At 45.1% G+C, this 24,951-nt stretch overlaps 1 protein-coding gene across 10 annotated transcripts in view; it reads left to right on the top strand.

Annotated features, from left to right (window-relative positions):
* The window catches only part of CNBD2 (cyclic nucleotide binding domain containing 2), a 62,140-nt gene that overhangs the window by 3,839 nt on the left and 33,350 nt on the right, over positions 1–24,951 (top strand). For 9 of the 10 annotated variants that reach the window (XR_015139090.1, XR_015139087.1, XR_015139092.1 and 6 more), the window contains exons 3-5: positions 12,884–13,021; positions 15,996–16,049; positions 22,756–22,919. Coding sequence is in view for 4 of the 10 variants with exons in the window: in XM_086332114.1 (XP_086188240.1) it covers positions 12,884–13,021; positions 15,996–16,049; positions 22,756–22,919 (356 nt within the window). In the remaining 6 variants the exon portion in view is untranslated. Of the gene's footprint in view, positions 1–10,111; positions 10,163–12,883; positions 13,022–15,995; positions 16,050–22,755; positions 22,920–24,951 lie in introns of those variants that run through there. The other variant, XM_086332115.1, reaches the window with a different exon arrangement.

Genomic DNA, 24,951 nt, shown 5'->3' with positions numbered 1-24,951 from the left:
AGAGAGGCCTAGTGTGCTGCGGTCCAGGGGGTAGCAAAGAGTTGGACATGACTTAGTGGCTGAACAACAATTAGCATTAGGTTGGGAGCGCATAGAAATGGATCATAAATCATTCATTTTGTATCACTTAGCTTCCAACACAAGGCCCGACTCCCAGCTGACACTCAGTAAGTGTTGATTAGAGGACAAGCAGTGGATTGCAGACCATCTCTGTGAAGAGAGAGCTCCAATATGATTTCCTGTCTCTTTTAGAGACTGGTGTCTTTTGATGGCACACAGTTTGGGGCTTTTGGAACAGAAGCCTGGATACCTTTTTTTTTTTTTTTTAAAGCATTTTATTTGGAAATAATCATAGAGTTGTAAAAAATTGCAAAAAGAGTGCAGACTTCACTCAGTTTTCCCCAATGGTAACATTTTGTATACCCATAGTACAATATAGTTGTACAAAACCAGAGAGTTGACATTGACATAATCATTATTCAGTGTTCACCAGTTTTATATACACTCATTTGTATATGTGTGGAGGCCTGTGCAGTTTTGTCCTATATATAAATTCATGTAACTGTTCTACCATCAATATCTAGAAATGTTTGATCACCACAAAGATCCCTCATGCTGCTGCTTTATAATCATGCCCATTCCTCTCCCATACCCCGTATTCCCAACCATAGGTAACACTAATCTGTTCTTCGTCTCTTTAATTTTTTTCATTTCAAAATGTTATATAAATGGAGTCATGTAGTATGTAACTTTTGGGGACTGGGTTTTTTTTTTTTTTTTAATTCAGAATAATTCTCTGGAGATTCATGCCTCAGAGCAACTGAGCTTGTGAGCCACAACTACTGAAGCCCATGCAACTAGAGCCTCTGCTCTGCAACAGGAAGTTCAGTTCAGTCACTCAGTCGTGTCCGACTCTTTGCGACCCCGTGAATTGCAGCATGCCAGGCCTCCCTGTCCATCACCATCTCCTGGAGTTCACTCAAACTCACGTCCATCAAGTCAGTGATGCCATCCAGCCATCTCATCCTCTGTCGTCCCCTTCTCCTCCTGCCCCCAACCCCTCCCAGCATCAGAGTCTTTTCCAATGAGTCAACTCTTCGCATGAGGTGGCCAAAGTATTGGAGTTTCAGCTTTAGCATCATTCCTTCCAAAGAAATCCCAGGGCTGATCTCCTTCAGAATGGACTGGTCAGATCTCCTTCAGAATGGACTGGTCAGATCTCCTTGCAGTCCAAGGGACTCTCAAGAGTCTTCTCCAACACCACAGTTCAAAAGCATCAATTCTTTGGCGCTCAGCTTTCTTCACAGTCCAACTCTCACATCCATACATGACCACAGGAAAAACCATAGCCTTGACTAGACGGAACTTTGTTGCCAAAGTAATGTCTCTGCTTTTGAATATGCTATCTAGGTTGGTCATAACTTTTCTTCCAAGGAGTAAGCGTCTTTTAATTTCATGGCTGCAGTCACCATCTGCAGTGATTTTGGAGCCCCTCAAAATAAAGTCTGACACTGTTTCCACTGTTTCCCCATCTATTTCCCATGAAGTGATGGGACCAGATGCCATGATCTTCGTTTTCTGAATGTTGAGTTGTAAGCCAACTTTTTCACTCTCCTCTTTCACCTTCATCAAGAGGCTTTTTAATTCCTCTTCACTTTCTGCCATCAGGGTGGTGTCATCTGCATATCTGAGGTTATTGATATTTCTCTGGGCAATCTTGATTCCAGTTTATGCTTCTTCCAGCCCAGCGTTTCTCATGATGTACTCTGCATATAAGTTAAATAAGCAGGGTGACAATATACAGCCTTGACGTACTCCTTTTCCTATTTGGAACCAGTCTGTTGTTCCATGTCCAGTTCTAACTGTTGCTTCCTGACCTACATACAAATTTCTCAAGAGGCAGATTAGGTGGTCTGATGTTTTTCTGGAACTCTCTTGATTTTTTGATGATCCAGCGAATGTTGGCGATTTGGTCTCTGGTTCTTCTGCCTTTTCTAAAACCAGCTTGAACATCAGGAAGTTCACGATTCATGTATTGCTGAAGCCTGGCTTGGAGAATTTTGAGCATTACTTTACTAGCATGTGAGATAAGTGCAATTGTGTGGTAGTTTGAGCATTCTTTGGCATTGCCTTTCTTTGGGATTGGAATGAAAACTGACCTTTTCCAGTCCTGTGGCCACTGCTGAGTTTTCCAAATTTGCTGGCATATCGAGTGTAGCACTTTCACAGCATCATCTTTCAGGATTTGGAATAGCTCAACTGGAATTCCATCACCTCCACTAGCCTTGTTCGAGGTGATGCTTTCTAAGGCCCACTTGACTTCATATTCCAGGATATCTGGCTCTAGGTGAGTGATCACCATCATGATTATCTGGGTCATGAAGATCTCTTTTGTACAGTTCTGTGTATTCTTGCCACCTCTTCTTAATATCTTCTGCTTCTGTTAGGTCCATACCATTTCTGTCCTTTATCGAGCCCATCTTTGCATGAAATGTTCCCTTGGTATCTCAAATTTTCTTGAAGAGATCTCTCGTCTTTCCCATTCTGTTGTTTTCCTTTGTTTCTTTGCATTGATTGCTGAGGAAGGCTTTCTTATCTCTTCTTGCTATTCTTTGGAACTCTGCATTCAGATGCTTATATCTTTCCTTTTCTCCTTTGCTTTTCACTTCTCTTCTTTTCACAGCTATTTGTAAGGCCTCCCCAGACAGCCGTTTTGCTTTTTTGCATTTCTTTTCCATGGGGATGGTCTTGATCCCTGTCTCCTGTACAATGTCACGAACCTCAGTCCATAGTTCGTCAGGCACTCTATCTATTAGATCTAGGCCCTTAAATATATTTCTCACTTCCACTGTATAATCATAAGGGATTTGATTTAGGTCATACCTGAATGGTCTAGTGGTTTTCCCTACTTTCTTCAATTTCAGTCTGAATTTGGCAATAAGGAGTTCATGATCTGAGCCACAGTCAGCTCCTGGTCTTGTTTTGTTGACTGTATAGAGCTTCTCCATCTTTGGCTGCAAAGAATATAATCAATCTGATTTCGGTGTTGACCATCTGGTGATGTCCATGTGTAGAGTCTTCTCTTGTGTTGTTGGAAGAGGGTGTTTGCTATGACCAGTGCATTTTCTTGGCAAAATTCTATTAGTCTTTGCCCCACTTCATTCCATATTCCAAGGCCAAATTTGCCTGTTACTGCAAGTGTTTCTTGACTTCCTACTTTTGTATTCCAGTCCCCTATAATGAAAAGGACATCTTTTTTGGATGTTAGTTCTAAAAGCTCTTGTAGGTCTTCATAGAACCGTTCAACTTCAGCTTCTTCAGCATTACTGGTTGGGGCATAGACTTGGATTACTGTGATATTGAATGGTTTGCCATGGAAACGAACAGAGATCATTCTGTCGTTTTTGAGATTGCATCCAAGTACTGCATTGCAAACTCTTTTGTTGACCTTGATGGCTACTCCATTTCTTCTGAGGGATTCCTGCCCGCAGTAGTAGATATAACGGTCATCTGAGTTAAATTCACCCATTCCAGTCCATTTTAGTTCGCTGATTCCTAGAATGTCGATGTTCACTCTTGCCATCTCTTGTTTTAACCACTTCCGATTTGCCTTGATTCATGGACCTGACGTTCCAGGTTCCTATGCAATATTGCTCTTTACAGCATCTGCAACAGGAAAAAACCCCACAATTAGAGAGTAGCCCCCACTCTCTGCAAATAGAAAAAGCCTGTGTCAGCAATGAAGACCCAGCGCAGCCAAAAAAATAGTAAATAAAAGTAACGTGTACATGTCAAAAATAAAATAAATACATATATATATATATAAAAGATAAGTTATCAGTGGACAAGAAATTCAGATTTTCAACAAAATTTAGATTTAGTAATTCTATTTCACTTACATTACACCACATACTACATATATTATTCCAGGGGCCCAGCTGTGCTTGTGGTGAAGAGAAAACAGGTTCAGCTAATGTGGTTTGAATAAAAAGCTCCTAGGTTGTTCTGTGCATCTGTGTATATTTAGTTTTTTATTATGAAGTCCAAGAGGCTTGCTCTGGTCTCCTACCGACTATTAACTTCTTTTTGCTAACCTTTTTTTTTTTTATGATCATGTTTGATCTTGAGATGCAGATCTATTTTATCTTTTGATGTTTTGCTGAACTGGAGATTACTGATTTAGACCCTAGGTATGTAATTATTTTGTAATTAACTCTTGTTTTTAGGGATTCTCATTCTTGATGAACCAGTGTAAATTCAGAAGCCTACATACTTCATTATCTGTTTGCTTCTTTCTTCTTTCACCGATCTGTATGCAATCCTCCTAGTTCCTAGTTTTAATGAAACTGTTTTCACTGTGGTGCTCTACCAGTAGCTCTGTATTCCTTATTATACTTGACTGATTTTAGTACTTAAAATACTGATTCATTCATTTGAATAGATTATTTATATTAATGTCTTATATATATATATATGATTTTATTTGTTGCTTTTTTGAACTTATTTTGGCTGTGCTGGGTCTTCATTGCTGCTCAGGCTTTTCTCTGGTTGCGGTGAGCAGGGGCGACTGTAGTTTCGGTGTGTGGGCTTCTCTCTGCGGTGGCTTCTCTTGTTGCCGAGCGCGGGCTCTAAGGGCACGGGGGCTTCGGTAGTTGTGGTTCCCAGACTCTAGAGTGCCGGCTCGGTAGTTGTGGCACATGGGCTTAGTTGCTCTGCAGCATGTGGGATCTTCCCAGACCCGGGATTGAACCCGTGTCTCCTGCATTGGCAGGCGGATTCTTTACCACTGAACCAACGGGGAAGCCCTATATTAATGTCTTTAAATATGCTTAGACATCTGTTTCTTGGTTTATCGGGTATAAAGGGTAACAAGATTTACAACTATAAAAGTTGAAGAAACCCATGTACTCAGCCCTCCTACTTTCTCACCCTCTGTATATCTGTACTGTTTGGCTGTATTATTCCTTGGTTCCCTTTTAATTACTCATTTCCAGCTCCTTCCCTTGCTTTTTGCAATCTTATCCTCTGTATTCAGCAAGGCTCGTTTCCTTTTTGATGTTTCTGAAATGACCTTCACTTGTAAGGTGCTTTTTTAAAAAAAGTACTTCATTTCCTAAGCTCTGCCAATGCCATCTCCTCCAGTTGCTTCATCATCTCTGCTTTGAACTATTGCGTCTTCGCTTTGATCTCTTGCTTTAAAATTCATTAAGCCCTTTGAGTCCTTTGTTTTTCATGATTATCATCTGTTTCATGTTAATTTTTTTCTGGTGAGTGCCTTTCATTTAACATTTTGTTTTTCTTGTTCCCTGCCTCCATTTCCAGTTTTTCTGTAATATATTTATATAGATCTGATGCTGTTTGTTTATTTTATCTTTTTACTGTAACTCCCCTTTAAATGAAGTGAGTTCTTCCTGGTCAAGATCTTTGTTGGAGTTGTGCATGGAGAAGGGACTAGAATAGAATTATAGGCTGGCAGGAAGTCTTTTAAAGTCATTACTGAAACTCCTTAGGACATGAGTTTTGTGTGAGTGAATTGGTTTAGTTTTTCCTCATGCTGGCAGATGGAGCTTGACAGCTGCAAGGTTGCAAAACTAGCATGTCTGTGTCTGTGTGTTTCCCTGGTCAGCTCACGTGCCTTGCTTTTCCTTGGTGCCAGTAGTATCAGGAAAGCTCTCAGAGCCAGCTCTTTCATCACGGCCCCAGTGTTCAAGAGCAGATGGTGTTGGTTCTGCCTTCAAGATGCAGGACCTCTAGAGCACTCTAAACTCTGCCAGCTCTCTCTCCCTGAGACCTCAGTCCCAGGCCTCCTCTATTGACTTCAATTCTCCGTGTCTTCTTGGTACTTGCCATTTCTTCATTAAGGAGATGAGTTCCCACTCTGAACACCTTTGCCAGAGGGCTTTTCCTGCCACTAGATTGCTCGGCCCAGAATGCTGGTGAGTGAATGCTGGCTTAAAACTCAACATTCAGGAAATTAAGATCATGGCATCCGGTCCCATCATTTCATGGGAAATAGATGGGGAAACAATGGAAACAGTGAGAAACTTTATGTTCTTGGGCTCCAAAATCACTGCAGATGGTGACTGCAGCCATGAAATTAAAAGACGCTTGCTCCTTGGAAGAAAAGCTATGACCAACCTAGACAGCATACTAAAAAGCAGAGACAGTACTTTGCCAACAAAGGTCCATCTAGTCAAGGCTATGGTTTTTCCAATGATCATGTATGGATGTGAGAGTTGGACTGTGAAGAAAGCTGAGCACCAAAGAATTGATGCTTTTAAACTGTGGTGTTGGATAAGACTCTTGAGAGTCCCTTGGACTGTAAGGAGATCCAACCAATTGATCCTAAAGGAAGTCAGTCCTGAATATTCACTGGAAGGACTGATGCTGAAGTTGAAACTCCTATACTTTGGCCACCTGATGCGAAGAACTGACTCATTCAAAAGACCCTGATGCTGGGAAAGATTGAAGGTGGAAGGAGAAGAGGACAACAGAGAATGAGATGGTTGGATGGCATCACCGACTCAATGGACATGAGTTTCAGTGAACTCCGGGAGTTGGTGATGGATAGGGAAGCCTGGCATGCTGCAGTCCATGGGATCGCAAAGAGCTGGACACGACTGAGTGACTGAACTGAACTGAATGCCTTTACGAGCAGCCCTCAACCAATGAGACAGCTTTGAGGTGTAGGGAAGCAAAATTTGCCACCCCAAAATGTGTCTCTTTGGCATTAAGATTAATCTGATTATTTTTAAGAAACAGAAACCTCAGGAACCTTTCTTTTTACCCCCACTCCCACCCCCACCCCCTTAGCTGCCTAGAAAATTTAGATAAAGGACCTGGAATAGAGCTAATACCAGAGATACCTTCAAAGAATATGAACTGAGTGTGGTGGAGGAAACTCAAAGGACTTTAGCAATCAGAATCTATTGCATGTGCCATTGTTACCCAGTCCACACTCACTTTGCTCACTGCACGAGAAGCCAGTGAGTCCCAGGGACGAGGTGTTGAGGCAAGGAATACGAAAGCTGGCTGACGGAGAAGATGACAAATTCATACCTCAAAATAACCATCTTTTGGGGGGCCTGGATGTCAGGTTCTTTTATGGGTCAGAGATGGGGGTAGCTGAGGAAACAAAGTAAAAGACCATTGAATTCTTGCAAATATTTATCTCCTAGCCTGGCAAGCCTCAGGGAGGGGGGATGTGTTGGTTTCTTTTCCTTACAGTCATTCACAGGTGGGCAGGGTCAGATCTCCCTGTGAACTGAAGAAAGGCACTTTAGTGTAAGGGTCATGCAGAGGGGGCAGGGTTCTCTGAGGCAGGCCATTATGTGTGATTATAACAAAATGGGCAAAAACAAGAGTTAAAGTAAAAATTAACCCTCCCTGGTTACACCATTGTGTGTGCAAGGCTGGCAAACGTGTTTATCAAACATTTGTTTTTTTCTATCTCCATATGAAATTGTCTTTCTTTTCAAGTCCCAAATCACAACCCCCAGCATCTTCTTTTTAAAAATTAATTATTATTAATTTATTTGTCTGTGGTGGATCTTAGTTGTGGCATGCAGGATCTTTCAGTAGCGGCGTGCAGACACTTACTTGTGGCATGTGGGATCTAGTTTCCTGACCAGGGATCAAACTCTGGTCCCCTGCATTGGGAGCGTGGTGTCTTAGCCCCTGGGCCAGCAGGGAAGCCCCCCTAACATCCTCTTTTGTTTTTAGCCAAAGAAGCTGAAATTTAAAGTGAGGATTTTGGCCATTTTGGCAAATTACTCAGTTTTCCTGGGTTTCTTCCAAGAATACATGTTATTAAACTTTTGTGTAATTTTCTCTTGTTAATCTGTCTCATATCAGTTTAATTTTTAGACCAGCCAGAAGAACCTAGAAAGGCAGAAGGAAATTTCTTCCTCTTGAGAGAGGCATGTTCTGTGCAGGCTTGCTAAGGTCCCCAGCACACTGGAGCACTAGATACCGAGTGACGTGCTCATTAATATTGTTTAGTCGCTCAGTTGTGTCTGATTCTTTGTGACCCCATGGACTGCAGCATGCCAGGCTTCTTTGTCCTTCACCATCTCCTGGAGTTTACTCAAACTCAATGTCCATTAAATAGGTGATGCCATCTAACCATCTCATCCTCTGTCATCCCCTTCTGCTCCTGCCTTCAATCTTTCCCGCATCAGGGTCTTTTCCAGTGAGCTGGCTCTTTGCATCAAGTGGCCAAAGTATTGGAGCTTTAGCTTCAGCATCAGTTCTTCCAACGAAGGGTTCATTTCCTTTAGGATTGACCAGTTTGATCTCTCTGCTGTCCAAGGGACTCTCAAGAGTCTTCTCCAGCACCACAGTTAGAAGAACTGCCACAGTCAATTCTTTGGTACTCAGCCTCTGTCAGAAATGGTTTTTAAAGTATGAAGAAGATCAGATGATTTTTCTCCTTAGTCATGCTAACAGAAATTATATTTATGGACTCTCTATTGACCATCCTTGCCTTCCTGAAATAATATGTTATTTTAGAATGTGCTGTTCAATTCCATTTGCTCAATTTATTTAAGATTTTAAAAGCAATATTCATAAATGAGATAAATCTCTAGCTTTCTCTTTTTATGCTACCTTTATCAGGCCTCAGTTGTCAATTTCTCCTTACCTATTATTAATAAATAGAATTTGATAGTTTTCCTTCTTTTTATGCTCTGGAACAGTTTAAGAAACATTTGGTGGACACAGGGAAGAAGAGGATGGGACAAATTGAGAGAGTAACATTGAAACATATACATTAGCATGTGTAAAATACAGAGCCAGTGGGAATTTTCTGTATGATGCAGGGAGCTCAAACCTGGTGCTCTGTGACAACCTAGAGGGGTGGGATGGGCTGGGAGGTGGGGAGGGAGGCTCAAAAGGGAGGGGACTCCTGAGAGTACCTTGGACTACAAGGAGATCAAATCAATCAATCCTAAAGGAAATCAGTCCTGAATATTCATTGGAAGGATTGACTGAGGCTGAAACTCCAGTACTTTGGCCATCTGATACTAAGGGCTGACACATTGGAAGAGATCCTGATGCTTGAAAAGATTGAGGGCAAAAGGAGAAGAGGGCAGCAGAGGATTAAATGGCTGGGTAGCATCACCTATTCAATGGACATAGTTTGAGCAAACTCCAGGAGATAGTGAAGGATAGGGAAACCTGGCGTGCTGCAGTCCATGGGGTCCCAAAGAGTGGGAGATCATGTAACAACTAACCAGTAACAATGTCATGTTTGATCTAGTAGAAAAAAGTATTTTAGAACTTAAGTACTGTACTTTTGGAAGGACCTCAGAGTCATTGAGTTCCAGTCACCAAGTTCCTTTTGTTAAAAAAAAAAAAAAAAAAAAATTTATTTGGCTGCCCTGGGTCTTAGTTGCAGAATGCAGAATCTTTAGTTGGGGCAGGTGGGATCTAGGTTCCCCGGCCAGGGATTGAACTCAGGCCCCTTACATCAGGAGTGCAGAGTCTTAACCGCTGCACCACCAGGGAAGTCCCCCATCCAGTTCCTTTTAACACTTGGCACCCCATTTAGTTGAGGACTTCCAATTTGCTGAGTGTTCCTGATTTAATAAGATTTATGAGATAGTGCCACGTACGTACCCTCCAGGGTTGTCTCCAATTTCTAATCCCCAGAGTGGTCCCCAGGCTGAGATTTTGGATGCCCCTTCCCCCTATCCCAGAAGCCTCCTACTTTCTCTGAGCTGGCCCCGACTCCGCAGTCATTTAGCTACTTGGAGCCTCAGCCTCACATAGGAAGTGGGTACAAAGCCCCTCACCCTGGAATAGTTGTGAGGATTAATTGAAATAATGGGTCTGAGTGCTCACTAAATGTTAGATTCCCAGATTCCAATTACTTCCCGTTACCCTGTCTTCCTTCCAGAATCTTGGAATGTGACATAAGGAGGTTCTGAGAATAGATTCGTTAGAACAAGGCTTCTAGCCACTGTGGTCGGGTATGAGGAATGGATAGGAGCTCTTACCTTGCCACTGAGGGAAACTTTGATTTCTAGTATAACTGGATTCTTGGGAGAGATTTGTGGTCCCACCCTTGAAAGGCAAAAGGATTGCTGTGCCGTTTGCCAATTCAGGAACCATGAATAGATATATGGTGTCCCGTTCCTGGCAGATCCTGAGGAAGAAATTGGTGAGGAGTGTCAAGGGCCCTGGGAGGAAGAGTGGAGGATTGAACAGATAGGTATTTTGGAAAAGGGAGATGCAGGCATAGGAGGTGGCCTGGGATAAACAAGGCCGCCCTGTACCTGTTGGAGCTGCAAAGGAGAGAGTTTCAGATTAGGCTTCAGAAAGACTGAACTCTCACCCCTGCCCTGCAGCCTGCTCTGCCCTTGGCATTGGCTGCACTTGGAGCCCCTAAGAACTGCTCTGAACTCACCCTTCTTACTAGTAGGAGATTGAGAGAGAATAATGCCCAGCGTCAGGGTAGGGTAATAGATTAAACTTATGGACTCTGGAGCCAGACTTCCTGGGTTCAAATCTCTATCACTGGGACTTCTGAGCTTCCAGTGCAGGGGGTGTGGGATCTTATCCTTGGTTGGGTAACTAAGTTTCCACATGCCATGCTGGGCGGCCGAATGAATAAATAAATAGATGCAACTTTAAAAAAAAACAAAACTGTTCAAAAACAAAGCAATCCCCCCAATCCCTATCACCTATTAGTCATGTGACTAATAATAGTATTAGGCAGGTTACTTGATTTGCTGTGCCTCTTTTCTCTTCTGTAAAGGGTAATGATAACATTAGTAACCTACTGCACTGATTTATTGTCGAGGGTTCAGTAAGTCAATACATGTAACAGGCTTAGAATAGTGCCTGACAATGGCCAATTGTATTCGATCAATATTAATTTTATTTAAAAATTTTGTTATTGTTTTTTGGCCACACTACGCAGCTTGTGGGATCTTAGTTCCCAGACCAGGGATCAAACATGTGCCCACAGTGAGAGTGCAGAGTCCTGACCTCTGGATCACCAGGGAATTCCCAATAAATATTAAATTGTATTGATAAAGCTTTTCCCCATATTTCCTTTAGATATATGATTTTTTAAAAAATTGTTCAGTTACTGGGACTTCCCTTGTGGTCAGTGGCTAAGAATCCATGCTCCCAATGCAAGGGGTCTAGATTCAATCCCTGGTCAGGGAACCAGATCCCACATGCTGCAACTAAGACCCAGAGCAGAAAAATAAATATTTTTAAAAAGTATTATAGTTACAGACAAAGTGCCTCACCGTCGCACTCCCTTTCTCACTGGCAATCACTTTCCAGAAGCCGATGTGTCTCTTTCCTCTCTGTATGTTACAATTTTATTACAAACGTGTGCATCCATAAGCAGCTGCCGTGTGCGGCCCATTTTTCAAAGTGGTTTCATACATGGCAGCTCATTTCACCTTTTCTCCACTCGGAAAAAAGGTGTTTTACCCACAGTGATCCAGACACACGCTAGTGCCATGTCCAGTCCTGTGACTTTATCGAATGGAGTTTTCTTATCTGCCCCTAACATAGCTTTCACAGCTTGTTGTTATGAACCAGGAGCCAGCCAGGGTTCATGTTTTGTACTTGTTTGGAGTATTATTAGTCTAGAACATCCCTCATACTTTATTTTTTTCCTCGCGAGATTGACTTTTTGAGGAAACTGGGTGAGTTGATGTGGAGATTGTGTTATAATCTAGGTTTGTCTCTTTGATGTTGAACTTGCTTCCCTGTTACCCATGCCTACTTGGCAGGTAGAGGAAGACTCCCTTAATCCTCAGTTCACACTGGGATGGAGAGATTTGTTCCCAGCTCCAAATCCAAATTCCAGAGAAAAGACAGGAAGGCCTCTCTTGGATTAGTGCTACATGAGTTTTCTCTTTGAGGGCTGTACCACAGTTTAGTGACTGAGAACAACACATGTTTATTTTTAATTTTTTGGCTGAAGGAAATGGCAACCCACTCCAGTATTCTCACCTGGAGAATCCCGTGGACAGAGGAGCCTGGCAGGATACAGTCCATGGGGTCACAAAGAGTCAGACACAACTGAGCAACCAACACTTTTTGGCCACACTGCGCAGCACGTGGGATCTTAGTTCCCTGACCAGGGATTGAACCCATGGCCCCTGCTGTGGAAGCATGGAGTCTTAACCACTGAATCACCAGGGAAGTACCCAGAGCACGCATTTATTATCTGAGGGAGGCTGGAAGTCTGGCACGTATTAAAATCCAGATGTTAGCAGGTCTGTGTTCCATTCTTGAGGATGGAAGAAGGAATTCGTTTCTTTGACTTCCTGTCTTTTAGAGACCACCCACATTCCTTGCCTCAGGGCCCCTCCCTTTGTCTTCAGAGCCAACAGTGTTGCATCTCCTGCAGATCCATCGGAGTTCAGCTTGCAGGCTTTCCCTATCACCCCTCACTGCCTGCGGTTACTTGTGCACATTATCGGACTGAAGTGAAGGACTTAACTAAAGCCGGGCTGGTGAATATTTCAACACCTGGCTCCTGGAGAGGGAGATGCCCCATCGATAATAGTTGCCAGTTTCTAGGGCATAAATACTCCCATACTGGTCAATTTCAAGCTACCAATAGGATTTCAGCAGACTTGAAAACTTCCTGAAGATGTAGGTATGGAGAAGGAAATGGCAACCCACTCCAGTGTTCTTGCCTGGAGAATCCCAAGGACGGGGGAGCCTGCTGGGCTGCCGTCTATGGGGTCGCACAGAGTCGGACATGACTAAAGCGACTTAGCAGTAGCAGCAGCAGCAGCAGCACTGCATTTAATCCTGTTACATTTCACCTTGCTCAGCACTATCCAGCTTGCTGTCGGCTGTTGAAATCAGCTGGTTTCCAGGGATCGTGTTTGTTTTGTTTCCACAGGGTCTGTACCACCTCTCCATGGACATCATCATGATGAACCGAGTGTGTAAAATGTTCCGTCAAGGCCTCAGGGGATTTCGGGAATATCAGATCATTGAGACTGCTCACAGAAAGCACCCTATCTTCTCTTTCTGGGATGTAAGCTGCTGGGCTTAGCAGGTTTATAAGAGGGTTTAAAGGGGTCCAACAAATAGCACCTCACTTCCCAGCCCAGGTTCTGAATCAACTGAGAGAGAAGACAAAGGATGAAACAGCTGGGAGAACCGGCTGCCACTTGTATTGATGATGAAACTCACATTGGGTGTCATCAAGCCAGATGATTACCTAATACTAAACCCCAGAATGAGACAGTGTTACCGACGACCCCAGTCGGGGCAGTGTTGGGCCAAGGCAGGCCTCCACTGCAGTAGCTGGGTTTCCTGCCCTCTTTTCATAGCAGAGATGGGCAGAGCGGAATGTGGGCTCGAAGGGAGGGAGGTGGGGGTGACTGTGGTCTATTTCTTCTTCGAGATTCACCAGAGAGTTTTAAGTTACTCCCTCTCAATGTGAAAGGAGCAGGGCTAGTCATGTTCTCCTAGTACAACTCCCTCCACATGGAGAGAAGCATCAGGAGTGGGGAAGGAGCCATCTCCTTTCCAAGGGCGATCAAAACGGCCAGAAGAATCCTGGGAGTCACAATGGAGCCAGGATTTCCCACGTACCTCCCAACTTCATCTTGTCTGCCTTCTTTCCTTCTGTCCTGTCCCTCCATCTGGACAAGAAGGAGACATTTGCAGGGCCATCCTGGTGACCATGCTTTCTAGATTTTCTAGAAGGTCTCAATTTCAGATATTTTATCTCACCAGTGGATCCTGAGGCCCTTTTTGGCTCAAAAAAGTTCACCTTTCTGTTAAGTTGTTCTGGGTCCCCAAAGGTGTGTTCATTACTATCCGGGGCTCCAAAGTTTCCTCATCCAGTTCCTGGACAAACCCTACCCAGAGTCCTGTTTGCCAAAAGTGACTAGACCCAGCCCCACCTCCCCCACTACATCTGGTGATTCCCTCCGAAGTATTTCCCAGCATGGTTTCTGAAGGCTAGCAGCCAATGAGGGGGTCACAGAGGGGTGGTGATGGGGGACAGGGAAGTGTCTTAGATTGGGCTCTAAGGGGACAGCAGGTAATGTAACTGTGTGTCCGTGGCTGAGTTGAAGATGTAGCAGGAAGTAGGCACCTGGGGGCAGCTGGAGGAGAAGGATTTGCCCCATCTAAAGACATTCAAATTCACATGTTTTGAAGATGCTATGCTATGCTGCTAACAAGTCTGCAGCCAGATTCTGCCCTGAGATGAGAAGGGATAGAGTAGGAGAACCGTAACCTCAGGAAGGACATTCTGGTACAGGCTGTCACACGGTGGTGAAGGGAAGGGCCCTGGAGACCAGGAGTCTCTGGGTTACCAGACTTGGGGTGATGCCTGGGCACCTGGAAGCTGAAGACCAGATGACAGGCTTGTCATCAAGGGAGTGCGAGGATAAACTTAACAACGTTGCCCTGTCTGGATGGGCCAGCCTATGGGGGTCATACAGCTTCCGGGCAGGGAACCCGGCGGGCTAGGGAGTAGCGTCAGGCAGAGAGCCATAGACTAGTTTTCAGTGAAATATATGAGTCCAGACCTCTGTGAATACTACATCTTTCTTTCATCAGCCTCCCTGAGAAGCACCAGACGAATGCACAAACTATAAATGGAGGAAGACAGGGATCCAAGTGGGCTCTGGGGGAGGAGTGAGGTGTGCTCAGAGAAACGAATGAGGGTCCTAGTGTGGCTCAGCTGGTAAAGAATCTGCTTGCAATGCGGGAGACCTGGGTTCCATCTCTGGGTTGGGAAGATCCCCTGGAGAAGGGAAAGGCTACCTACTTGAGTATTCTGGCCTGGAGAATTCCATGGGGTCATACAGAGTCAGACATGACTGAGCAACTTCACTTTCCACTTTCCCTAGTGTAGCACGGGATGGTGGCCAGGGCCTTATTTGTCCCTGTTTTCCCTTCTTCTCCCCCATCATAGCATTTTCCCTCTTTCTCTGCCCCTTTCCCTACTCTTTCCACATCCTCCCTGCATCTGTTAGGAAATAGGGTTGGATTAGCTCATCCCTAAGACCTCCTACACCTCTTCTCCCTGGCCATCCTTTAGGCCAGGACCGTTTCATTGTGTGATTCTTGGGCAACTTCCTTCACCCACTTCACATCCCCAGCGGGGCTGCTCAGTACTACCTGCTTTGTCCTGATGATGAAATGGAATAAAATAAGCCGTGCCTGGCTTGCTATAGGCACTTAGCAAAGATAGGCTTCATTTGTTCCTTCCTTTTTTATCCCTCTTTCTATTCGTTCTTTCCCCTTCCATACAGTAAGTTCCCTACGAAGAAACCTTCAATTTGTGAACTTTCAAAGGTGCATACGTGCATCCCATCAATGTCAGATGTGAGTGAAATTGCAGCTGGCCCTCTGTCTCCTTCTGCTGACACCCTTCAGCTCTACCATCTCCCACCTCCTCTTCCTCCTCCAGTAGGTAACTCTTCTTGCCTGTTCACTCGATGCCAGCCCCTCTGTGCCAGCTGTTGCACTGCACTACTGTGCTTTTCAAGATACTGTACTGTCAGATTAAAAATGTTTTCTGTATTTTTTTGTTTGTTTTTTAGGCATTATTTGTGTGGAAAGTATTACATACCTATTACAGTACAGTACTATGCAGCTGATGGTGTTAGTTGGGTTTCCAGGCTGTTTGTTGGACTTAGAACAAACTGGACTTACAAAGGTGCTCTCGGAATGTAGGGGACTTACTGTACTTCCCTCCCTTTCTCTTTTGCTTCTGTTTCCTCTTTTGGCTTCCCCTCCACCCTCTCTTTGTCCTCCTTCCCCTCTCCCCACCCCTGCTCTCTCTCTCTCTGCCTCCATAATAACATATTGTCAGTTCTGGTCCCAAGTCTTGTGTAGAGTTGGGCTTTTGAGCAGAGGTGGGCATTTCTCAAGGCTGCCTGCCTTGCATGGTGGTCTAGTTACGCAGAAGGGTCTCAATGCAAAATTCTAGAAGCAGTCTGGCTGATTCTCCTTCCTCTCCTTTTTTTGTTTTTGTTTTTTTCCAGAAGAAGAAAGAAGGCCGAATCACATTTGATACTATGGACTTCGTTGCAGAGTCGGTATGTATAGAAAGCTCTGACCTTCTGCTGGGAATTTTTTTTTTCTGCCTCATAGTCTCAGAGAAGCTGTGGGCTGGGTGTCAGGACTGCTGGGTTCAGATCAAGTTCTGCTACCAACCCAGTGTGCCATCCCGAGCTAGCCACTTAGCTTCCTCACCCATGAAATAGTTGCTCTCAGTGGTCCCTTTCAGTTCTGGCATCCCAAGACTGTGAGCCCCCCCCCCCCACCCTTAACCCATTGTTGCTTTATTTATTTTAATATTCATTATTTTTAAAATTTTACTTTATTATTGTTATTACTTTTTAATTAGATTTTTGGCTGTGCATGGACTTTTCTCTGGCTGCAGTGCGTGGGCTTTTCATTGCGGTGGCTCCTCTTGTTGCAGAGCACAGGCTCTGGGCACGTAGGCTTGTGGTTGCGGTGCACAGGCTTAGTTGCTCCCTGGCATCTGAGATCTTCTCTTCGACCAGGGGTCGAACCCATGTTGTCTTCACTGGCAGGCGGATTCTTAACCACTGGACCAGCAGGGAAGTCCACACTGTTGCTTTATAGCTGAGCCGAACCAGCGGGGGAGATCTCCTGCGCTTGGACCAGTGGGAAAGAGTGGAAGGCGAAGCAGAGGATGTGAGAGTTGCAGACAGGAGAAATAACCAGTGAGGCGGGAGAAGCCCTGACCTGTGTGTGAACTCCCCAGACTTTCCGAGAGGTGCTGGGCACGTCTGTCCTCACCCTGGGCTTGGGTGGCCACCTGAGGAGGGAATGCCTTCACGCGACTTTGTGGTTGTTGTTCGGTTGTTCCGTCGCTCAGTTGTGTCCGACTTTGTGACCCCGTGGACTGCAGCACGCTTCCCTGTCTGTCACCATCTCCTGGAGCTTGCTCAAACTCCTGGCCATCGAGTTGGTGATGCCATCCGACCATCTCCTCCTCTGTTGTCCCCTTCTCCTCCTGCCTTCCATCTTTCCCAGCATCGTGTGACTTGGCCTGTGCGATTTGTTCTCCGAATTTCAAGCATTATTATGTTCCCAGCTTCTCTCCAACAAATCCTGGATATTAAATTAAAATTTGAAATTTAATATCAACTTTAAAGGGGCTTCGCTATTTATAGGAAAGATCTGCAGTTCTCACCCCCATAGACCTGACTCAACCATGGCCTGGAGCAGCCACGCCGGTTTTCCTCTCAGGAAGAGCAGGGAGCACAGAGCTTTCTAACAGGTACAGGGCCACCTGGATCGCTCTGCTCCCCTCTCCTCCCTTGGAATCAAGGTGTGGCTTCTATTGCCTGCCTCCACTGGGCATAATCCAGTTTCTCATGTCCCATTATGTGTGAAGCACAGTAAATCATCCAAATTCTGAGTTTCTTCAGATTTCAAGACCAGACAGTGTCTGACGCTGGCCATGAAAGGTTACCCAAGTTTTGCCCTTCAGATGGGAGAAACTAGGGGTCTTTCTGAGGGCCACAGAGCTCTAGAGATGTGGGCAATTCTGTGCATAGCAGCAGCAGGAGAGAGGAGGACGCAGAGGGTAAGTCCACCTTATAGGCAAGGCCTCTCTGGCTCTGTCTCCAACATGGAGATGGAGAATAACCCACTCCAGTACTCTTGCCTGGAGAATCCCAAGGATGGAAAAGCCTGGTAGGCTGCAGTCCATGGGGTCGCAAAGAGTCGGACACGACTGAGGGACTTCACTTTTTTTTTTTTTAAAAACCTGCTCTTTTGTTGTTGTTCTTCAGTCGCTCAGTCGTGTCCGACTCTTTGCAACCCCACGGACTGCAGCACGCCAGGCCTCCCTGTCCGTCACCATCTCCCAGAGCTAGCTCAAACTCGTGCCCTTTGAGTCGGTGATGCCATCCAACCTGCCCTTTGAGTGACTGGTAATGGGTACCGGGTTTCTTGTTAGGGTGATTCAAAAGCTCTAAAATCCATTGTAGTGATATCTGTACCACTCTGAATACACTAAAAATTGATCTGGACACTTTCAGTGGTGAATCATATATAAATTATGTATCAATCAAGCTGATACACATATTTATACATATATAAGCTGTCTCTCAGGATAACACTTGAAAACTAAACTTGAGTATAGTCCATATTAGGACTCTACTAATACTAAACTTCTCAAAAAAATCTTAAGAATTATCAAGGCTTAGAATCACAGACTCATTTATTATACCATTTGTGAGATGCTGGAAACAACAGGCACATTTCTAAAACATAGTTTTGAGTGAAAAAAAAGTAAGTTGCATAAACAATGTCAGCAGTCTTAATATTTGTGTAAATAAAAGCAAAATCATTCTATATGTACTCTGTGGGCACATGTATAAGTTTGTAATAATATACATAGGGCTTCCCAGGTGGCTCAGTGGTAAAGAATCTGCCTGCCAATACAGGAGACACGGGTTCGATCCCTGATCTGGGAAGATCCCACATGCCTCGGAACAACTAAGCCCGTGTGCCACAACTATCGAGCCCGTGCTCCCTAATGATAAAAGCCGCTTTAATGAGAAGCCCGCGCACTGCACCTAGAGAGTAGCCCCTGCTCACTGCAACTAGAGAAAACCCACTCGCAGCAGTGAAGAGCCAGCAGAGTCAAAAATAAATATAATAAAAAATAGCATATATAAATGATTAATTCCAGTGGTGGAGAGCAGGTCTGGATTAGGTGTGACATGGTACAAGAGGATTTTAACTATCTATTGTTCTGGTTTTTAATGGAAAATAGTCATTATATTTTGTTAGTTTCAAAAATTTTATTTATACGTAGGAAAAAGGCAGGAAGCAAGAATTCCAGGTGGCACAGTGGGAAAGAATCCACCTGCCAATTCAGAAGATGCAAGAGATGTGAGTTTGGTCCCTGGCTCGGGAAGATCCCCTGGAGAAGGAAATGACAACCACTCCAGTATTCTTGGCTGGAAAATTCCATGGACATAGGAGGCTGGGGGGCTACAGTCCATGGAGTCGTAAAGAGTCAGACACGACTGAGCGCACACGTACACACACGCACAAATGCCACATGTTAATGGCTCATTCTGTGTGCCAGGATTATGGACGGCCCCTCTTATTTTCCTTTATCCTTCCTGTACTTTGGAGCAGGAGTCCCCAACCCCAGAGTTGTGGACCACTACCGTCCATGGCCTGTTAGGAACTGGGCCACACAACAGGAGGTGAGTAGTGGGCGAGCAAGTGATGCTTCAGCTGCCACTCCCCATCAGTCCTCAGCGCTCGCGTTATCACCTGAACCATCCCCCTGACCTGGTCTGTGAAAAAAATGTCTTCCACGACACCAGGCCCTGATGCCTAAAAGGTTAGGGACTGCTGTGCTAGAGGACCACAGTGAGGGAATGGCTGGCCTGCAGTGAGTGAAATTGACGGTGCTGAGAAATGGTGTTTGAGAAACAGTTGGGGCTGTGTTTGAGTGGTACTTCCTTTTCTTCATTCCAGATACTTTTTTGAGCTCCTTAGGTCGGCCTCGGTCTGTGTCTGTGGCGGGGGATACAGTCAGCTCCCTGTAATTCTGTAGCAGGTTCCACATCCTCGGATCCAACCCACCATAGGTAGAAAATATTCAGAAAAGGAAAATTCCAGACAGTTCCAAAAAGCAAAATTGGAATAAATAGTTGCAGGCAGTGACTATTTATTGTATTTATGACATTTATGTAGGGTTTACGTTGCGTTAGGTATTTTAAGTAATCTTGAAATGATTTAAAGTATATAGGAGGACATACAGATACTATACCATATTAAGGGAGGGACTTGAGCAACAGCAGATTTTAGTATTGACAGGGGTTCTGAAACCAGTCCACTCCTCCTGGCCCCACCCGAGTGGATACGAGGAACAAGGATGACTGTAATATTCGCACCTACCCTTAAGCAGCTAATGGGAGTTAAGGTGATGGAACTTACTCAGAAAGTTAAATAACAATCTGTAGGAATCCACAGAAGGGGGTCTCAAGGATTGAGGGTGGTAACAAGGATTTCCTGGAGGAATTAGGGCCCCAAGTGAGCCTGATTCATAGAAGCCAAAGGCATCTGTGTTTTGCCATAAATAGACCCTATAATAGAAGTCTTAATGGGTTATTGACAGTAAGAAGGAATGGATTTGGACCATAAAAGAAACCGTGACATTTCCATAACACTTGCTCTGCATCAGGCATGTTGTAAGCCCTTGACAACATTAACTCTGGTTTGCCCATATAGTTTCTGTTATTATCAGACAGGGAAACTGGGTCTCTGGGAGAAGAGACTTGTGCAGGACACAAAGCTGGCTGGGAAGTAGCAGGACCAAGTTCAAACCCAACATCTGGTACCCAAGCCTGTATGCTTTTAACCACTGTGCTACACTACCTTTCCGAGTGGATGTGCTTGGCTTCTGAGCTCCTGGTGTGATGACCAGAATTCTCATCATGACCCACTTTCTTTTTGCTTCAAGACAGTTACTGTTATGTAAGATGCCGGCTGTTGTGTTTATTTTTTAAAAAGATTTTCTTCACGTGGACCATTTTTAAAGTCTTTGTTGAATTTGTTACAATATTTTTGCGTCTTTTTTGTTTTTTGGCCACGAGGCAAGTGGGATCTTAGCTCTCTGACCTGGGATTGAATCCGTACCCTCTTCGTTGGAAGGTGAAGTGTTAACCACTGGACCACCATGAAGTCCTTATTGTGTTTATATTGGGGCTTATATTCTAGAACACCTTTGTTCAATCAAACTCTCAGTGACAATGGAAATGTTTAGTAGTCTGCGTTATCCAGTACAGTAGTCAGCAGACTCATGTAGCCATTGAGACTACATGTAGCTTGTCACTAGTGGGACTGAGGGACTAATTTTTTTATTCTAATTTTATTTATTCATTCATTGGCCGCACTGGGTCTTCGTTGCTGTGCCTGGGCTTTCTCTAGTTGTGTCAAGCGGGGACTACTCTCTAGTTGCGATGCGTGGGCTTCTCACTGCAGTGGCTTCTCTTGCTGCTGAGCACGGACTCGAGGGCGTGGGCTCAATAGTTGAGTGCACAGGCTTCGTTGCTCCAGGGCATGTGGAATCTTCCTGGACCAGGAATCGAACCCGTGTCCCCTGCATTGGAAGGTGAATTCTTAACCATTGGACCACCAGGGAATTCCGGGACTAATTTTTAAATTTAATTTAGTTTAAATAGCCACATGTGGCTGTTGGCTACCATATTGGACAATGGAGTTCAAGATTTGTGTGTGTGTTTAGGGTGGGGAAAATGACATAATATATACCTTAACAAAAAAGGGGGCTTCCTGGGTGACTCAAACAGTAAAGAATCTGCCTGCAATGCAGGAGACCCACGTTCGATCCCTGAGTTGGGACGATCCCCTGGAGAAAGGCATGGCAACCCACTCCAGTACTCTTGCCTGGAGAATTCCATGGACAGAGGAGCCTGGCAGGCTCCAGTCCATGAGGTTGAAAAAAAAAAGGTGGGGGTGGCTTTCATTGTGGCTCAGCTGGTAAAGAATCCACCTGCAATGCAGGAGACCAGGGTTTGATCCCCTGATTGGGAAGATCCCCTGGAGAAGGGAAAGGCTACCCACCCCAGTATTCTGGCCTGGAGAATTCCATGGACTATATAGTCATGGGGTTGCAAAGAGTCGGACATGACTGAGCGACTTTCACTTTCTTTTACTTTAACAAAAAAGAGTAAGATCATTTCAGAAAGTATTAAATGCTTTGAAGAAAATGATTCTGAGCTTACAGAGTGCTGGGAGGGGCCCTGCTGTTTTAGCTCAGATGATCCAGAAGGGAGTCTCTGAGGATGTGGCACCATATGAGCTGAGAGCAGAATAGAGGAGGAAGTGGCAGCCATATTCTTGTGAAAATCCAGGGGAGGAACATTCCAGGCAGAGGAAACAGTCCAAGCAAAGCCTGAGAGAGAGGAGTGAGCCTGGCACAGGCAAAAGACGGGTGGAGACCAGAGAAAGGAGAGCGGCAGGAGGCACGGGTGGAGGGCAGTCGGCAGGTAGGGAGTCAGACCACGTGGGGCCCCAGGCTGTGGTAGGAGTTCATATTTTCTCCTGGGACTTCCTGGTGGACCCGTGGCTAAGACTCCTTGCTCCTGTTGCACGGGGCCCGGGTTCGATTCCTGGTTGGGAAAACTAGATTGCACGTGCCGCGACTAATAGACCCCACACATCACAACTAAGATCTAGTGCAGCCAAATACAAACAAATATCACCGCACTGTTTCCCTGGCAGGTGGGAGTGGTGGGCGAATGCCTGGATCTGCCCGCTCTCGGTCCATGAGTCCTGGCTTAGGAGGGTTAGCTGAGAGTCTCTGTAGGTTCTCTTTGTTCCTTAGGCTCCTGAGGCTTGCTGAGGTACAGGCTGAGGCATCTCCCTTGACCCAAGAGTGGAATGTGTCGAATGGGCCCAGGGAGCCCCATTACAGACTGGTGGGGTCAGTGAACAGCAGCGGTTCTTGGTCAGTAGTTGGGGAAACAGGCCTTGGCATGTAGCAGTTATAGGTCACAGTCCTGCCTGAGTGTCTGCATCTGTCAAATGGGGATAATAATCGCGTCACGCTTCTTTGGGCAAAGATGCAGTGAGATGGTGTGTGTAAGATGCCTCATCATGTGTTAGCCACTGTTGTGTAGGAGTGGGAAAGGCTGGGGGCAGGAATGTGGGGAGTTGCCCACCAGCCTCTGGGGGCAACTGCTGGGTCCTCTGCATCACTTTGGCTCTCTCTCCCCCCAGGGTCACTTCCCTCCAAGGGCCATTCAGATTACGCAGAAGCAGCCTGCTTGGAGGGCAGAGCATGAGATCCAGTCGCTCTGCAACCTCTTGCAGGTTCTGGACAGTTATCGGAACTACTCGGAGCCCCTGCAGCTGCTCCTGGCCAAGGTCATGCGCTTTGAACGGTCAGTGAGGGGCTTGCCCCTTGGCCCCTGGGCTGGGGCTGGGCCGTGCAAGAAGGGCCCGGCTGCGAAGGCCACGTTGGGTCCACCAGCCCCTCTGTGGGGTGTCGGCTGTGAGAAACCGTCTGCCATTTCACCTTCATGCTCACTATTACATGACTACAGCATGCTGTATCTCAGCCGTTTATTGAGAATCTGCTCAGAATTAAGGAGCCACTGAGTCTGGAGAGGATCTAGTTAGAACCTCAGAAAGGATATGGTCCAATTCTCTCTGTCTTCAGATGAGAAAACTAAGGCTGTGGGTGGGTTGGGGGAATTTGTTGTTGTTGATTTTCAGTGGCTTAGTTGTGTCCGTCTCTTTGCAACCCCATGGACTAAAGCATGCCAAGCTTCTCTGTCTTCACTATCTCCCACCCAGAGTTTGCTCAAACTTATGTCCGTTGAGTCGGTGATGCTATCCAACCATCTCATCCTCTGTCACCCCCTTCTCCTCCTGCCCTCAATCTTTCCCCGCATCAAGGCCTTTTCCAATGAGTCGACTCTTCGAATCAGGTGGCCAAAGTATTGGAGCTTCAGCATCAGTCCTTCCAATGAATATTCAAGGTTGATTTCCTTTAGGATTGATCTATTTGATCTCCTCATTGTCCACGGGACTCTCAAGAGTCTTCTCCAGCACCACAATATGAAAGCATCAGTTCATTGGTGGCCAGCTTTCTTTATAGTCCAACTCTCACACACCAACTGGGAAAACTATAGGTTTGACTAGATGGACCTTTGTTGGCAAAGTGAGGGGAATGACTCATCTGAGTTCACCCCCTAAATAAGTAGCAGAGCTGAGACTCAAATTCAGGCCTTAAAAGCCAGAAGGGATCACAGATGAGGTACCTCATCCAGGTAGGAACAACTAGGAAAGGGTCTGTGAACTTGGATGAGAAAAAATATTATATCTTTTTTCATTGCCCTCTTAAATTTATCATTTCCTTCAGTCATGAATGTAGGTAACAAACCACCATATAATTTTTTTAACCAAAAGAACTTAGAGATATTATCACATATTTAAGATGTTGCAGATTTCTCAAAAGCCAATTTACATTTATCACATCTTTGAAAAGATGGTAGTTATTAGGTCTGTTGCTAGCTCTTGTTTTGCAGAAAGAGGCAGATATATTGCTGTATCACAAACTTAGATTTTTGTTGACTGTAATTCTGCTATATTTTCTTTTATACATTTAAAACATTGTTTTGTGAAGCATTCACCAGATTGTCAGTTGGTCCATGACACAAAGAAAGGACTGAGTAAATCCCTTGTTGTAGAGAAGCCTAAGAGGTGCTTTTGTGGTATTTCCACATTATTTCCAGGAAATTTCAGTGGCCTCAGGGGGGCAGCCTAGTAGAATATTTGAGGTAAGACTTGTCTTGAAAATCTTAAGGCAGTGGCACCCCACTCTAGTACTCTTGCCTGGAAAATCCCATGGGCAGAGGAGCCTGGTAGGCTGCAGTCCGTGGGGTCGCTAAGAGTCGGTCACGACTGAGTGACTTCACTTTCACTTTTCACTTTCATGCACTGGAGAAGGAAATGGTAACCCACTCCAGTGTTCTTGCCTGGAGAATCCCAGGGACGGGGGAGCCTGGTGGACTGCCATCTATGGGATTGCACAGAGTTGGACACGACTGAAGTGACTTAACAGTAGCAGCAAGCTCACTATAGGTTTGTGTTCTATGAAGGAAGCTTCATAGAGGTCACAGTCTAGGGCATAACCACCACTAACTAAATGGACCCTTCATTACCAATGCAGGGTCCATCTCATAGATAATAAAAGCCAGGGAAGAGAGGTAACCTTCCAGCTGACGTGGCCAAGGGAGTTTCACAGAAAAGGTAGCATTTGAGCAGGTAGATTTGACAGGTGGAGTTGTAAACAGGACATTGCAGGCAGGGGGAACCATCTTCTTTGCTCCAGTCCAGGGGAGAAGAGAGGGTATCACTGCTGTCTTAACTGTAAGATTTGATAGCAGGCAGAATGGTGTCACAGAAAGA

The sequence above is a fragment of the Bos grunniens genome, chromosome 13 (genome assembly GCF_055505025.1).
Source record: "Bos grunniens cultivar Pamir isolate PY7600 chromosome 13, Bosgru_T2T1.0, whole genome shotgun sequence".
Taxonomy (NCBI): domain Eukaryota; kingdom Metazoa; phylum Chordata; class Mammalia; order Artiodactyla; family Bovidae; genus Bos; species Bos grunniens.
Note: the sequence above shows the minus strand (reverse complement) of the source record. Positions and strands in the feature narration are given on the sequence as shown.